This window comes from Cyprinodon tularosa, unplaced genomic scaffold (genome assembly GCF_016077235.1).
Source record: "Cyprinodon tularosa strain WSP-4 unplaced genomic scaffold, ASM1607723v1 ctg3, whole genome shotgun sequence".
NCBI lineage: Eukaryota > Metazoa > Chordata > Actinopteri > Cyprinodontiformes > Cyprinodontidae > Cyprinodon > Cyprinodon tularosa.
This window is the reverse complement of record NW_024039007.1, coordinates 2,049,231-2,064,761: the sequence shown is the minus strand read 5'-3', so window position 1 is coordinate 2,064,761 and position 15,531 is coordinate 2,049,231. Positions and strand designations below refer to the sequence as shown.

The window sequence follows — 15,531 nt, the reverse complement described above, 5'->3', positions numbered from 1 at the left end:
CTTATTTATAGTCCTTTTAGTGAACTTAATATTTGTATAATGGTGGGGCAAAGCCATACTTTATCTGCATAAGGATATTTAGACTGTGACTGGGTCATTATTGCTTGCTTCTTCAGGTGCATGTTGAACTTCCAGTATGAGGTGTGATCCGAACATTGGGTGCGGATGAGAAATTGGCCATCTGTCATGAAATCTAACAGCACTGTTTTTTTTCCCGCTTTTTGAAATGAGCAGCACTCCAGAAAGTCTTAACTTTTTAAACATGGTTGGATTAAACATAAAGGTTGAAGTTGAATCAAACCCCTTCAGATCCATGCCTCCCCTGCATCACTCAGGTAAGGAAATCAGTCATCAGTTGTCATCAACCAACTCCTTTCTGATCTGGCTGCTTTCTCCCCTCAGACCAGCCTGAAAGTTCTACTGACGTTCTGCAGTTCTCTGCTCCCAGATTCCTGTAGCTTTTTTAAATGAAACATCAAAACTCAGTGGTTCTCCGTGTGATTCTGCATATGGGTCAAACTACAAACCAACATTACATTTTCATGAATCAACATACCTGTCAGCAGGTGAAAAGGTTTTACTGTACACTTCCTGAACATTAAAGAATAAACTTGATTTCAGTGATTGCCTCAAAGTGTTGCTCAACAAAATCTTAGTTCAGGAGATTCGTCTGGCTTGTTTACTTGTTTTATTTATTAATAGTAAAATAACCATATAACACACCACCATTTATCTCAGTAAATTTCTAGATGGACTATTGACATGACATTTTCACCAGATGTCGGTAACAATCCATGCAATTCACACATACAAATACATATTTTTTAAAAATGATAGTTTAAGATTGTGGGATTTATAGAGGAAACAAGCACCCGCTCCTAACCAGAGAGTGGCAGCAGCGACTAATGACATCTTCAGATTTAGATTCCAAAAGTCATGATCCAGACATGCAAGTTTTAGCTAAAGGTGTGGGTCAATATTTGCTGCTTAGAGAAGGTCTGTGCTCTATGATTTTCTTTTTCTAGGTTTTACTATGTATTCAGAAAAACTCCACGTTTGCATGGCTTCACGGGTGGATGAGATCCATCCTGAGATCCTTAAATCTCTGGACATTATCATGGCTAACATGTCTCTTCAACATCATGTGGAGGTCTGGGACATTGCCCCTATACTGTCAGATTGGGATGGTGGTTCCCCTGCATAAAAAGAGGGACTGGAGGTCCCCAAGACGAACCATGCTAGGGTGCCTGAGAGGAGAGTCCAGGGGATTGCTAAACCTCAGCTTCAGGAGGAGTATTGTGGTTTTCATCCTGGTCATGGAACATTGGACCAGCCCTATACCCTCTGCTGGAGGCTCAAGGGGGTTTGCTCAACCGGTCCACATGTGTTTTGTAGACCTGGTGGTATTCAATTGTGTCCCTCATAGTGTCCTGTGGGTGGCACTCGGAGTATGGAGTCGAGGTTCCTCCAGTCTCTGTACAAACATAGCAGGAGTTTTGTCTGCATTGCCGGGTGCCCCCGGTGGCCTCCCTAGAGATGTATTCTAGGTAGCTCCCACTGGGAGGAGGCCCAGGGTGAAGCCCCAAGACACGCTGAAGGAACTATATCAGTAGGCTGGCCTGGGAGAGCCTCGGACTTCCCGCAGAAGAGCTGGAGGAGGTTTCTTAAGATAGGGAAGTCTGGGAATCTCTGCTGAGACTGCTGCCCACACAACCCAGTCATTATCCTAAATCTAAAGTTTTGGTCTAAGGTTTGTGCTTCCCACAGGATTTCTCATGCAAATCTTATCAATTAAGCTTCTTATTGGCTTGTTTCTTTTGTGTCTTCCCAATAACTAATTGTGCCATTATGAAATTGGATTTTATATGTGTCTGTTATCAGGAAATATTTTTGGTTAATTTCACTTTCTTCTAGTGTATGATAAATGGAAACTTTAAGCACTACAAGCACCATTTTCACATCCAGTCACAATAACGATCAACAGTCTTAAAAATGATTTTCCAACAAACTTGGATCAAGGTTGTGTGAGCCCCTCCCCATCCACCATTTTTCAGTTTATGGACTTTTCCTGACTTCAGAAGACAATAAAGAGTATAAATCTTTTGAAAGGGTGAGCCACTCTACTGTTTATCTGTGAGACTTAGGAAAATTCCCACAAAGAAGAAAATAATAAGAGACAATTTGACTTGATAATCTTTTTTTCCCCCTAAAATTTCAGAATCTGATAAGATAAGAGTTGGAAGTTTCATAGCGGCATTTACTAGCAACACTCAGGTGTGCAAGGTATGCTAATAGCTGATCAGACCAGAAATTAAAACCCCTGGACATATGCTGCCTTCAGGTGGTCTGGTAAAAATGATCCTTTTCACTTAAAGTCGAAATAACCAGCACACAAGTGCTTTTGTTGTGGTAGAAAAGAAAAACATGTTGGATGCAAATATTATCACGAGCTGCTATTTGGGCAAGACAGTTAGACTTCCTAATTCATCTGCTATATGAAGAAGAGGGAGAATTAAAGGCATGGACTGACTGGTAGCGACTATCTGATAAAAACAAAGAATAATGGTCCATTAAAAAACGACACAATTTTAAATAGTGATATATCCTAAAAATATATAGCAGAAGAACACTTCATGATGCACTATTTACCATACACAATCATTTATCTGCTGTGTGCCATGTTGAAAGGTCAAAGTTCACCTCGTCTTGACAACTCAAGTATCATAGAACTTTCCCAGATTTCCAGTGGAAATTACAAAAGGAGTGTTCATGTGCAATTTTCATGTTGGCTTTTGGTATTTGCCATAATTAGGATACTACATGAAGGCATCAATATTGCATCCTTTTTTTCAGTTTTTTAATTTAATCGAGACAGTTGCATTTTCTTCAGGTCTAGGGGCTGCATTGTAGAAAAGTGTTTACCATCGTAAGAATGGCCTGGGTTCAAGTGTTAGCCTGGGTATTTGTACTTGGCGTTTGGATTGTCTTTTTATATTTTTGTCTTTAAATTGCCCCTTGGTATAAGTGTGTTTGGGTGTGGTTGTTTGTCCTGCATATTCCTGCAAAGACCTGTGCAGGGTCTAACCCGCCTCTAACCAAAAGACTGCAGACATAAGCTCCAGCCCAAGCAAGAGGCATAGAAGACTTATGCTGCAATCTATTTTCCTTTATAATTTTTATGTCACTAACTGTTATCTAATTATTTATTTTGATCAAAAATGAAAAATATTTCTTATATATTTATTTTATTTTTTACTTTATTTTATTTTATTAAGTGAATACCTGTTAAAGTAGTTTCTTATACCTAAAGCCAGCATTGTTTTGTAAAGGTTTTTTTGGAGCATAAAACCTTGATTTTAATATAACTGTCTTATTTCCCGATTTCAGAAAATGATGAGCAGTGAGCATGACAACAACACCTTTAGGATGCTTCAAATCATTTATTAAAGGTCAGGAAGAGAGATAGTGAAAGGAAGAAAAAGAAACTCATTAATCATTTGTCTCAAATAGCTCTTTCAATAACAGAAAATTATCTAGGTGACCAGTAAAACTGGTGGTTGAACTGTAGCCTGAACTGTGTGGTTAAACCAGAGATGGTAGCTCACATAGTAACCATCATTGTACATGTAGAGCTTCTGATCAGTGGGATTATAATCCAGATTGTAGTATTTATCCCGAAACCTCTCAAAGAGAATACTGATGTACTCCTCCTGCTTAGTGTTAGTGTTATATTTGTAAAATATCTCTTCTGTTAGGGTGTCTATTGTTCTGACTGCATAAAAAACACCACAAATCATGAAGGCATTAGTAACACTTGGTTTATAAACACTGGTCTGCCATTCCTCCTCAATCCCAAAGGAAGCCTCATTTATTTTAGCAATGATTATCCGACCCCCAGATTCTTCTGTAGCATAGGTCACCCACAGGCCTGCTTCATCTGCTGCAAAGTCAAAGTTCTGATTAGGGGAGCTGGAGTAGGAGAACTTGGGGGAGGCCTTAGCAACCACCCTGTACTCATATTTAACTGTGGTGAAGTTTAGTTTTGCAATGGCGAACGGGTTGTTTATCTGATAATATAGGGTGTTATCACGGACTATAAAGTTGTTTCCTGAACCATACCAACCACTGGGTAAGGAGTGATGTAGAAAAGGCGTTCTCAGAATTAAGTTTTTGTAGTCAGTGTAGAATCTGATGTCCACCATCGTAGTGGAGGAGTAACCCGAGTACCAGTACATGGACTCTCTTTCAGGAATAGGCTTTGAATCTTTCCCCCAGCCTCCATAATAGTAGCCGCTACTTAGGTGGGCATTCAGTTGGCTCACCAAAGGCTTGCTGACCCTGATTATACCAGAGTGAGCACATGAGCCTGCAGAGAGAGAGAGGGTGATCAGCCCTATGAGTTCAGGGAATGTTCCCAAATTTTGTGATTATGGGAATAGGCTCACCGATGTCGGGGTTAAACAGCTCCTGGTGGCGTCTCTCACACTCCTCAAGCTCAACTTGTAGCTTTATATACTCTCTGCGAGTTGAAAGAACTAAATTCTTATCATGGATCTTCTCCAGTCTGTTCAGGGTTTCCACCATTACGCTGATCTGTAAGAGCACCCATACTTCTGTATTAGTCAAAGATTGTAATGGTGTACCAATCACCGTTCAGTTTGCATAAAGCTTCTAACATACCTGTACATGCAGGGATTCAAAGACAACAATCGAAGCATTGACTGAGAGCTGCAGCTCTAAAACCAGAGCCTCCACCTGTTTGATCTGCACGTTTATCTCTTCAAAGTCAGCTTCTTTGTAGTCATCTGGATTTTTCTCCATAGTATCAACTTCTAATGTCAGCTTTTCAATTTTTTCTGCATACTCTGTAATCTTGATTTCAAATTCTTCAATCTGAAAGTACAAAAATATAAGAATTCAGAGCAGATTGATGGATTTTTCATCATCAGAAACACATAATATTCTTTACAGGAGAGTTAAAGCATCCCATTTGCAGTAGTTACAGCCTTATAACCCATTACCATCATGCATACTCATCAGTACCTTTCCCATCTCCAGCTCCAGCATATGTGAGATTTCATCTGCTGTCTGCTCCACCACCTCCAAATCGGCAACAGGAAAAGTAGAACTGGGCAGGAAGGCATCACAGGTGCACTTCTCCCCTCCTCCTGTCTCATTCCTTACACTCCCTCCCCTCCACAGGCCTCCAACCTGAGACGAGAAATAGAGGAAACAGATCAGATGATGTAGGATGCAAGAAATGTGGAAAATGATATTCTTACGTTTGCCATACATACCCCCATGGCCGCTGTGGAGCTCAGCAGTGCTGAGAGTATTAGAGTCTTGATCATTGTGCAGTCTGGTCGTTATGGCTGAGAAAGCTTGTTCTTTACCATTTATATAGCCTGTCAAAAACTAATCCTGGATGCAACACCTGCACAGTTCACACAATTGTTGGCCAAGGCAGGTAACAGTATATGTTCTTCCCATCTTCCTTAGCCCCCATATAATAAATAGTCAAATGTTTGCAGAAAATGATCTCTGTGTAGGCATGGGTGTGCCAGAGAGGTCACAAATACTGTACAGTCTGCAGGCATTAAAAGTAATAAAGAAACATAGTTAAATGGAGCAAGACCATGACTGTATAGGAAACAAATTAAAGCATAAAGAAATCAAGGATTTCTTCTCTGGATACTGGATTAAAATGCTTTGAATATTGGTTTATCGTCAGATGAGTTTGGAGAGTGAAGAAATCTGTAAGGAGAAAAATTACTGTCGCATCAGAATGAAGAACATTAAAAAATGGCAATGAATTCAGTTTTAGCTTTAATATATATTTTTGTTATTGTTGAATACACATTAGTTGATGCTCTTCATAGGTTTCTTTGTGTCTTTATCACTGTGCTTCTTCAATTTCTGTTTCTTTAACTTCTTAGCTTTGACTTTACCCTTTGGCTGCTCTGCATTAAGAGCCGGCCTGGACCTGGTCAGGCTGTTGCCAGTAGGACTTAGCTTACTGGGTTCCATCTCTAGATCAGAGCGAATGCCCTGAGCAGAGATGGATTTGCTTGTTGGAGAGTGGGAGGAATCAGCCAGCAGGTTGGGCTGAGAGTAGGACCGCATCGCCGGAGAACTGGTTGGACGGTAAGGGGAGGTACCTCCTAACATTGGCAGATGGGCATGGTCGCTGCTCATGTTGGTGACAGAATAGCGACTGCTGTTTGACATTAGAATGTGGTGCCAGGAACTGAGAGGGGTAGCAGAAAAGGGCTGTGGGCCACCTGAGTCTTCTTTGGCACCTCCTGGGGAGATGATCATGGAGCTACGAGGTGTGACGGCTTCCACTGCGGTCTGGAAGGTCTTCAGTATGCGGTCACTCTTCTGCTTCTCTTTCTTCTGACGGGATTCCACTTTCTTCAGCTGATGGCGATGATCTCTCATCATCTGTTTTCTAGTATCTGCCAACCCCCTGAAGAAAAAAATAAAATAAAACAAAACTAACCACTGTAAAACTGTCAAGAAGGCTTAACAATAACATGTGATTTTATCACCTGCCATCATCAGACTTCAATGTCATTTCTAAAAATCTGAAGTAGAAAAATGGTTGTAAAAGCTCTATCAGCAAATACAAATAATGAAAACAATATAAGTGAACAGGCATTTCATTAGCATCCTTTACTTTAAAAAACCCTTAAAGGAAAAAAATATGTGCAACCAGTTAACTGGCTTTAGAAATCACCAATCTGGAGAACGTAAGTATACAAACAGAGAAATAAACAGAGGAGACTGCTGAGAATAAAGCCATTGAGAAGTTTAAAGAGGACGTCAGTCGGAGAACCAACCAGGAGGTCTTTGGTTACTCTGGAGGAGCTGCAAAGATCTAACAATTAAGTCAGAAAATTAGTTGACTTGTTAATCCTTAGCAATGCACCCAACAAACCTGGTTTCTATAGTTGAGTGGAAAGATAAAACTGTTGTAAAAATAAACCCCCATAATGTCCTGTTTGCTGTTTGCTACAATCCATGCATGGGGCACAGCAAACTAATAGGAGAAGGACCTCTGGTGTACAGTAGCAAAAAGTTCATTTTAAGCTAATGTTCATGATGGTACACGTGGCAGAAAACTATTACTGAGCATCACCTTTATCTCAACATCCCCACTGCAAAACATGTTAATGGAAGCACCATGATGGGGGACACAGCCCTGCTTGCCTAAATTCTGGCAGGACAGAAAGAAAGGGCCCAGAAGCGCTAATTCAACATATGCAGAGGGTTTGGCCCTCAAAGCAGTTTTCTTCTGTCTATTTCAGACCCATTTCCTACATGTCTAAACCTATTTCCTCTCTGCACTTCTCCTGTGCAGCTACAAATGAATAAAGAGCAGTATTGCTCTTAAGAGAAGAAAAAAAGGAATCAAGAAAAACCTTCATAACTCAGAACGTATGTCAGTGAAATAATCATTTGACGCTGTCTTAGCTCTGCTGCCTTTGTCATGCAAACCCTAACTGCAAAAACAAAAATCACAATAATCTACATTTTTTGATGGTGGTCACTTATAAACAAACTGTTTAACCTACCTCCAACTGAGTATTAGGGCTAAAAAAAAAAAATATATATATATATATATATATATATATATATATATATATATATATATATATATATATATATATTTTATAATTAAAAAAATAAAGTAATAATATGAGAATTTGTTCTTGAAATAAAAAAAGTATTTTTTTTATTATAAAATAGTCATAGTTTAAAGTCTATGACACTAAAATGGTAACATTGGGAGAATAAAGTTGCAACAAGATGAAATTTGTAATATTACAAGAATAAAATGATTCAAACAAAATCCAAGAAGTAGCCTTCTTTTCTGTAAACGTACACTAGAAAGAGCAGTTTTTCCCCTGTGGGTGTGGGTTAGGTTTATAACTCTACTGAAGCTTCTCTCTTATTTAAACGACTTTTTAGTCTCATTCTTGTAATAACTTATTGCGATTATGACTTCACTATAATATTTATTTATGTACGATTTTGCTCTTGAATTCTTGTAATGGTTGGACTTTGTTCCTCTAATTTCAAAAATAAAGCCTTAGTACGCCCTTTATACTCCACCATACACAAACAATTGGAGGTGACCATTATGATGAGGTAAAATTAAAAAATAGAATAGAATTATGTTTTGTCCTTAAGAGGAAGTGATTTTCAAATATTGTCTGTGCAAGAAAAGTAAAGGGTAAATAGAAGGATGCAGGGTTACACAAAGGAGAAAAAAATAGATACTCTAAAGTAACAAAAATGTTTATATTTTCAAAATTACAACAGTAAACTAAATTATACAGTTATTAAATTAAACCGAGTTAAATGCAGCTGTGCTGGAGGTTTTATTTATTTTTATTTTTTATTTATTTATTTTATTTATTTCGAACAGACAGTAAAAACAATCAAGAAAGAAAAAAAATTTGAATGAAACAAACTTAAGAATGAAAATATAAAACAAATTATTTTGCCCATGTGACATGTTAATTTTATATTTTCTGTTCGAAAAGGAGCAGGTAGAAGATACATCTTATAATGTCCTGCCCCTTTCCTACTTGTCAATTTATCCTCAATTAAATGTCAAAACATCAAAAAACCAAAAAAAACACTTGTTTCCATTCCACATGATGTTTAGCCATGTACAATTATTTTAAGTTCTATTTATGTCATCAATTACATTATAGACTATTAAACAGTCATATAGTGTATTTTGAAATGAGCTCGGTTTTAATCAGTTTATTAAATTGGTTTGCATTTTGAATTTTTTTAAACTCGTCATTCAATCCATTCCAGATATTTACTCCACACACAGATAAACAAAAACTCTTTCTGGTTGTTTTAAAGTGTTGTTTTTTTAAAGTATCCTTCACCTCTTAGATCATAACCCCCTTCTCTGTCACCAAACATTTCCTGTATATTGTGTGGAAGTTTTTGATTTCGAACCTTAAACATGAATTGAGAAGTTCTAAATATTACCAGGTCCCAGAATTTCAGTATATTTGATTTGATTTGATTTAGTTTAGATAAAGGAGGGGTCCCCATCTGAATTCTGTTTAGGCTCTTGTGGTCCTTCGACCTAATTTAACAAAATATGAAGAACATTCTGTCAAAATATTTTTGAACATGTGGTGTCATTCATTGCTTGTATCTTAAGCATACTGTAGTCAGAGGGCAATAAATCTCATGATTGCACAGTAATATACATGGTGTTACCCTGTATTTCCCAGCAATAAATCAATAAAGAAGGCCTCTGAGCAAGCATAAGCTGGGAAGGAACTGCTTACCTGTAATCTACTATTCCTGTTCTGTCCCGGTCAAGTCTGTTAATCAGCTCCTCAATCTGATATCGATTCAATGGAATGCTTGATTGCTAAAAGTTTTACACACACAAACAGAAAAAAGTTATCACGAAGTATCAGGAAAATATTTCATCGTCTGAAATAAGTAAATAATAAGATTTAAGTATAATTGAATATTTCTTCACAATAATATATTAATACATAAAATCATTATGATATGTGATGTATAAATAGGTTTAGAAACCTGAACTGCCTTCCTGAAATCTGTGACAGAAACTCGCATAGTGCCGTCTTTGTCAATATTTCGAAAGAAATCCCACAGACGCAGCTTGCGTTTATCGAGGTAATCCTTGAGAAATATGGGGGGAAAGTATTCAATGATTTAAAAAAACAACAAAATATGTTAACGTATGTTGCTTTAATGTTTTTCTTTTCATAGTTTTCAGCATTGTTCTATTCTTTTTCTCACTAATATCATGCATATTTTGTAAATATATAAAATAATATAAGTTGGTAAACCGAAGCTAACCTGTATGACTTTCATCGGATCGACTGGTTTGGGTGGTTTCTGAGCGATGAAACCTCCAACTCCTCCATACTGGACATTCAGACCAGGATGCTCCTGACACGTCAGGTCCAAAACATTCACAAAGCTCTCATTTACCAAAACATTCTGTTAATTTTAAAGAAAGAAAAATGTTTTTTGTGTGTAAGATTAAGAAAAAAATTATTCATTTATCTGAATATAAACCTTCACTGTGATAGCCAAGGTCGCTGCATAAACAGAGCCCTGTCAACATGTTAGAAGAACTGATTTGAATGTATTTTATGTGTGTTTTAATTGACGGAGTAACACAAGATGGTGTGTAATTGTTGAAATTTTTAATAATAAAAAGAAAACTGTGCTGTTGATTTTATCAGTACAAAGAGCTGCTTTCAGATGTCATGTAATTAACTAAATAGATTTCCCTTGACTGAAATTGAAATTCCGAATTCTTTAGAGAATTGTTATACCCTTTCCCACTGGCTGAAAAACCTGTTTAAACCAGGGAACAATCAGCTTTAAGTGGCAGTGGGAACGCCTCAAAACGTCTCGGCAAGCGATACAGGTTAAAATGCCGTCAACTGGCTTCAATCGGCATACAGTGGGAACATCACACCTGGGTCGACCCGCTAATTTATGTGATGCCATAGAGCTCAACATACAGACCAAGCCAGTCGCACTGATTTAACAGGCCGAAACATCTCTGCTTACATTCAATAGACATGGTGCAGCACTGGTGAGAGAGATTCTGACGGACAAGAGAACAAAACAATAAAGAAAACTTCCCATGCGCTGGCTAACTTATTGTCTACACTAACCCAGCGTGATGGCAGACATGCAGCGGTGTTGGGACAGGAACCACAAAGCTTTCCTACAGTATACAACGGTGTCAGACCCGACTAAATATGATTAAATATCATGGTGGCAGCATCATGCTCAAGGGATTATATTTTTTCCAGTGGAGAGAGGAAAGCTGGTCATAAAGGGATGAAATTAAATATGGATTCATGCTGAAATAAAACCTGTTAGAAGCCTTTAGGATTTCAGGTTGACCTCCACTCAGAGTTACAGTAGAGTAGTTTAGATCATATTATATTCATGTTGGAATGGCCTAAATAAATTTGTTGGTTCATCACATAGATATACTTAAGTTTGGGGTCTTAACAGGACAATTTAGCTCTACCTTTTTCATACCTCATCCAAAATAGTTTGGTTATCCTGAGCTGTTTTCCATATTTATGCTGTTATATGTTTAGGCTACTGGAGGACATAGAGACCACCTCTCATCATTCCTCTTCATTCTATCTCCATTCTCCCAATCTGCTATATTTGCTATGCTTCACCCCTAACTTTATGTTCTCTCTGCCTTCTCTTCTTGTCTATTTCTGTTTGACTGTTGCTCCTTCCTGGATTGAAATATCAGCTATGCTTCTGCCATCGACATGCCATTGGTCTAGAAGTCCTGCTTTTTTTACCGTGACTAACTGTATCTGCTCCCTTCCATCCTCTGACATGACAACTGGCTCAGACCTCATCTGACTGGCTGTGTTTTTGCTGGACGGCGCTACCTGTAGAGCTAGTTAACAGTTACCTTTTTTATATTTGCTTCATTTGTATGTATGCTTCTATCTCCTCCAACCCTAGATGGCCTCGGCAGAAGGCCGCACACACTGAGCCTCGTTCTGCAGGAGGCTTCTTCCTGTTAAAGGGGAGTTTTTCCTCTCCATGTTGCTGCATATATACTTAGTCTAAGATATTTGCAGGCTAATCCAGGATGAGCATGTCTTGCAAATAAATGACTCGATGCAATCAACTGGTTTTCCTGGACAAAAACCTTTAACCAACCTGACAGTATTTTCTCTGTAATAGTTATTAAGAGGACATGTTATGAATTGGAGCTATATAAATAAAATGAATTGAATTGAACTGACAACTGTGGTTGAAATTCAATGGGTATGGGTTCTCCCTAAATGTGAATCTTATTAACATGCAGGGCTCGATCACTCACACAAATGTTGATCTGCTCCAGAGCCGTCTTTGGTGTGTTCCTCACCACATTGACCAGGACGAGAGCTGCCTCTACTGTTATAGAGTTATAGGCCAGCTACAAAGGCAAAGTAAGGAATCATTATGAAGGGTGTAGCTAAAACCAGGCCAAACAAATGCAGGCAGGTTCATGAACCTACCAGCAGCTCTCGTAGCGTTTCGTTGTATTCCAGACCTCTGCAGAGCATCCTGACACCTTCATTAGTAAGGCAGTTGTTGCTGAGGTTAAGATGCACCAGAGTGTTATTAAATTTTAGAGCCTCGCCCACGGCTAACGCTCCCTCATTGCCAAAACCATTCCATGATAAGTCAAGATGTTTCAGCATTGTATTAACCTAAGTATATAAAATAAACTAGGATCAGTTAAGTTGGTTTCAATAAAGAAATATATCTTCTTTAATAATTATTATTTATTCGAACCTTAAGCCCAGCAGAAAAAGCCACAGCTCCTTTCATTCTGAGATGATTCCAGCTGAGATCCAGAACCTCTAAGCCTTCATTGTTTGCTGATAAAGATAGGGGAGACATCTTTATTTTACCTCTCTAACATACTTTATTTACCATTTAAATCGCTATACCCAGTAGCTGTCCCAAATATTCTCCTCCTCTCTCCCTAAACTCATTATGGCTCAAATCCAGATCCTTTATCCTGGAATTTGTCTAAAAGCAGAAAGGAAAGCAAAGTTATTAGTTTTTATTAACAACTAAAAATATAAAGATTGTAACAGTTTATTAGAAACTTACTGACAGTGCTTCGGTGAAAAATCTAGCATCATCATCTTTGAATCTATTTCCTGCAAATAAATGAAGAGTTTAATGAGTCAATCAAGTAACTTTTTTAAATGAAACTATGATTGGTGTTTGGGGGGGGACTCCTTTTTAAAAATGTTTCACATCAGCCTCCAAAATGAACTTGAAGTACATCTAAATAAGTTTACTAACACATTACCTGAAAGCTTTATAGATTTCAGAGAAATGCTGTCCAGCAGCATTTTAGCTACATCTTCAGCTCCTTCCGATCTTATGTGATTGTTTGATAAATCCTGTAAAAAACCCATTGCTGTTTTTAGAAATTCTTCTTTTATGTCACTTATGCCCTCTAGTGGTCAGTTTTCAGTCTATACATACCAGGTACTGGATGGTAAAATTGGCCCTCAGCAGCTCCACCAGACATTTGACCCCTTCAGCTTGAATGTTATTGTAAGCAAGCTCAAGAGTCCTTATGTGCACATCAGACTAGAATAGATGCAGCTCATCAGATATAAGTTTCCAAATAATTTTATTGTGGAAATTGCATTTTGAACTCACCACCAAAGCAATACAAAGTGCTTTGCAACCTGAAGGTCCGAGCCCATGGTAGGTGAGTGTCACGGTTGGGGACCCAAGGTTTCGAATGAAGCAGGAAACTGGAACCACACCCACCAGTTTGCAGGCCTCCATGTACACCTCAGCTACTGACATCTCTTCAGTGGTTTTCTTTTTTTCTGCGTTTAAATAAGATTATTAAATAAGTTCTAGAGAGATCCCTGTACAGCAATGTGGTTTTCACATAAAGCTGACAACATCATGTCAAAAGAAATGCCATAAAAATTTGCATTTATTTCAATAACTCATTATAAAATTATGTTTAATTTTTAAAGATTTTAGACTGTTACTTTTAAATGCCATCTATTTCATTAGACTATCATTAGAAATTAAAAATAAAGACATTTTTTATACAATCTTTGAAGTGTGTACATATGACATTTATGTTTAGTTTGGGGCTTCTACAGCATGAATCAGTGATTTAGCATGGAATGGAAAAAATCAGCCCATAGCTGTGCTTAGGCATCAATAAAGCTCAGTTTGCTTTAACAGCTCATCTATGTTGTAGGGTCTTGTGTTGGTTTAAAAGATATCCCAACCAAGAAATGTGACGGTTGTAGCTAATTTTGGAGACACTAACTTCCGCTGCAGCCCAGATACGACAAATCTCCACAAACTGAATATCTAAAAAAATGCCACATCATCATTTTATGCCACATTTTTCCCTTTTACTTAACTTTCCATTAAAATGCATGGATAAAGCACTCTGTTAACAAATATACGTGTCAGCAATCTTTCAAATGATCCAATGATAAGCCAGTGTACTGAAATATAATTTCACTATGAAATCTACTTTTATTGGTCTTATTTAACATTTTAATATTTTGATTAACAAAGTTTAAACTTTTTACTAATAAAGCCATCAGAACAATGACCTATTTGAAATAAATGATCTTAATTGTAATATTGCTGCAGAGTCTCCCTTTCGCAGCGAGTTACAATAATAAATTCAATTTTTAATGACATTCTAAAGTTTTGGATTGCCCTAAATGCCAGACCCTTTATGGACACAATTTTCTGTCTTTTTTATAGCAGTGAAAGCTTTTTCAAAAATTAAATGTTAGGAAACTCACCTTCAAATTCTAAGTCTTGGTCAGACTCAGTGTCTGAGACCATGGGTGAAGGAGAGGCTTCATCTTTCAAGCTCAGTCCCTTGAAGGAGAGTATGGACATTACTCAAGCTGATGTGTTATTTTGTAAAAGTATTTAATGTGCCTTGGAAGAGTTTGCACTGTGTGAAAACATTGGCCTGTTTAATCAAGAATGTAACTCTACCCCTGAGATTATATGTCAGCCAGAGGGTTATTAAGAATTCATGCATCAGTGTCCTTACCATCGTGTTCCTACAATACAAACTGTAGACATTTTCATTGTAAAACACAGCAGTCCAATGTACTCTAATGTACTATGTGGTTAAAAGTAAATGTTTAAGAACAGTAAACTTTCGTGACAAATTTAACACACATTTACAGTATCCATCCGCTTTGCTCAAACTAATCGATTGTAGTTGACAAAAAAAGAAAAGAAAAAAAGAGAGAAATCAACCTAGATAATGTTAGTCAGAGAATTGGTGACTTATTAACAATCCTGGATTAAGGGAAGGCACTTTGTTTTGGCCCACTGAAAATAAACTTATCATTTATTCCATATGTTTTGAGTTATTTTCTGTTAATATGCAATGGCCATGTAGTCCATCCATGTTTAGTGTTGTTGACTTTGTTTTATAAAATTCATGTGGTGGCTCATCACATAAGAAATAGACTATCTTTGTCTAGTATTGATACAAATGCATTGTTTTTATGCAAGCTATATAAAAAGCTACAAATGGTTCTGGACAAAACTGGCTGGGTGTTGGACGCCTCCATCCGTCACGTGACTAAGAAACTGTAACGGGATTGGCTGAGTGTTGGACACCACAATCCATTGGTAATGTCTGTGAACTTAAGTAACCCTTCCCTTTTTACATTGAATTTAGACGCTGAATTTAACACAGTGAAATTGAGCCAGTTGAATCTCAGTTGCTGAAAATATTGAGTTTGAATTTTGAAAGGCTGATTTTTTTATATGCTGATTTTTTTAACACTTAAAAGTCAAACTGAAAAAAAAACAGGTATTGAAAATATATTAACTGTGAAATAGTAATGTGAATTTTTACCTTGAAGTGAAAATAACAGATAAAATGTCAACTATATAAATATAGTGACATTTATTTTTTTTTTAGGTTGAAAATGTTTT

The 15,531-nt window shown here is 37.4% G+C and overlaps 2 protein-coding genes across 2 annotated transcripts; both read right to left on the bottom strand.

Annotated features, from left to right (window-relative positions):
- Nucleotides 1-3,420: 3,420 nt before the first annotated feature.
- Nucleotides 3,421-5,450, bottom strand: si:ch211-173a9.7 (olfactomedin-4). Its single transcript, XM_038291360.1, has 5 exons — nt 5,298-5,450; nt 5,044-5,211; nt 4,681-4,893; nt 4,446-4,593; nt 3,421-4,366 (listed from the first exon to the last, which is right to left on the bottom strand). Exons 1-5 carry the CDS (start codon nt 5,349-5,351, stop codon nt 3,534-3,536), a joined length of 1,416 nt encoding a protein of 471 aa, XP_038147288.1. The 5' UTR covers nt 5,352-5,450; the 3' UTR covers nt 3,421-3,533.
- Nucleotides 5,451-5,829: 379 nt separating this feature from the next.
- Nucleotides 5,830-14,534, bottom strand: LOC119787565 (leucine-rich repeat-containing protein 74A). Its single transcript, XM_038291512.1, has 13 exons — nt 14,370-14,534; nt 13,240-13,415; nt 13,060-13,167; nt 12,881-12,974; nt 12,676-12,725; nt 12,510-12,591; nt 12,352-12,437; nt 12,072-12,266; nt 11,894-11,989; nt 9,871-10,014; nt 9,586-9,690; nt 9,327-9,412; nt 5,830-6,469 (listed from the first exon to the last, which is right to left on the bottom strand). Exons 1-13 carry the CDS (start codon nt 14,467-14,469, stop codon nt 5,860-5,862), a joined length of 1,932 nt encoding a protein of 643 aa, XP_038147440.1. The 5' UTR covers nt 14,470-14,534; the 3' UTR covers nt 5,830-5,859.
- Nucleotides 14,535-15,531: the final 997 nt, after the last annotated feature.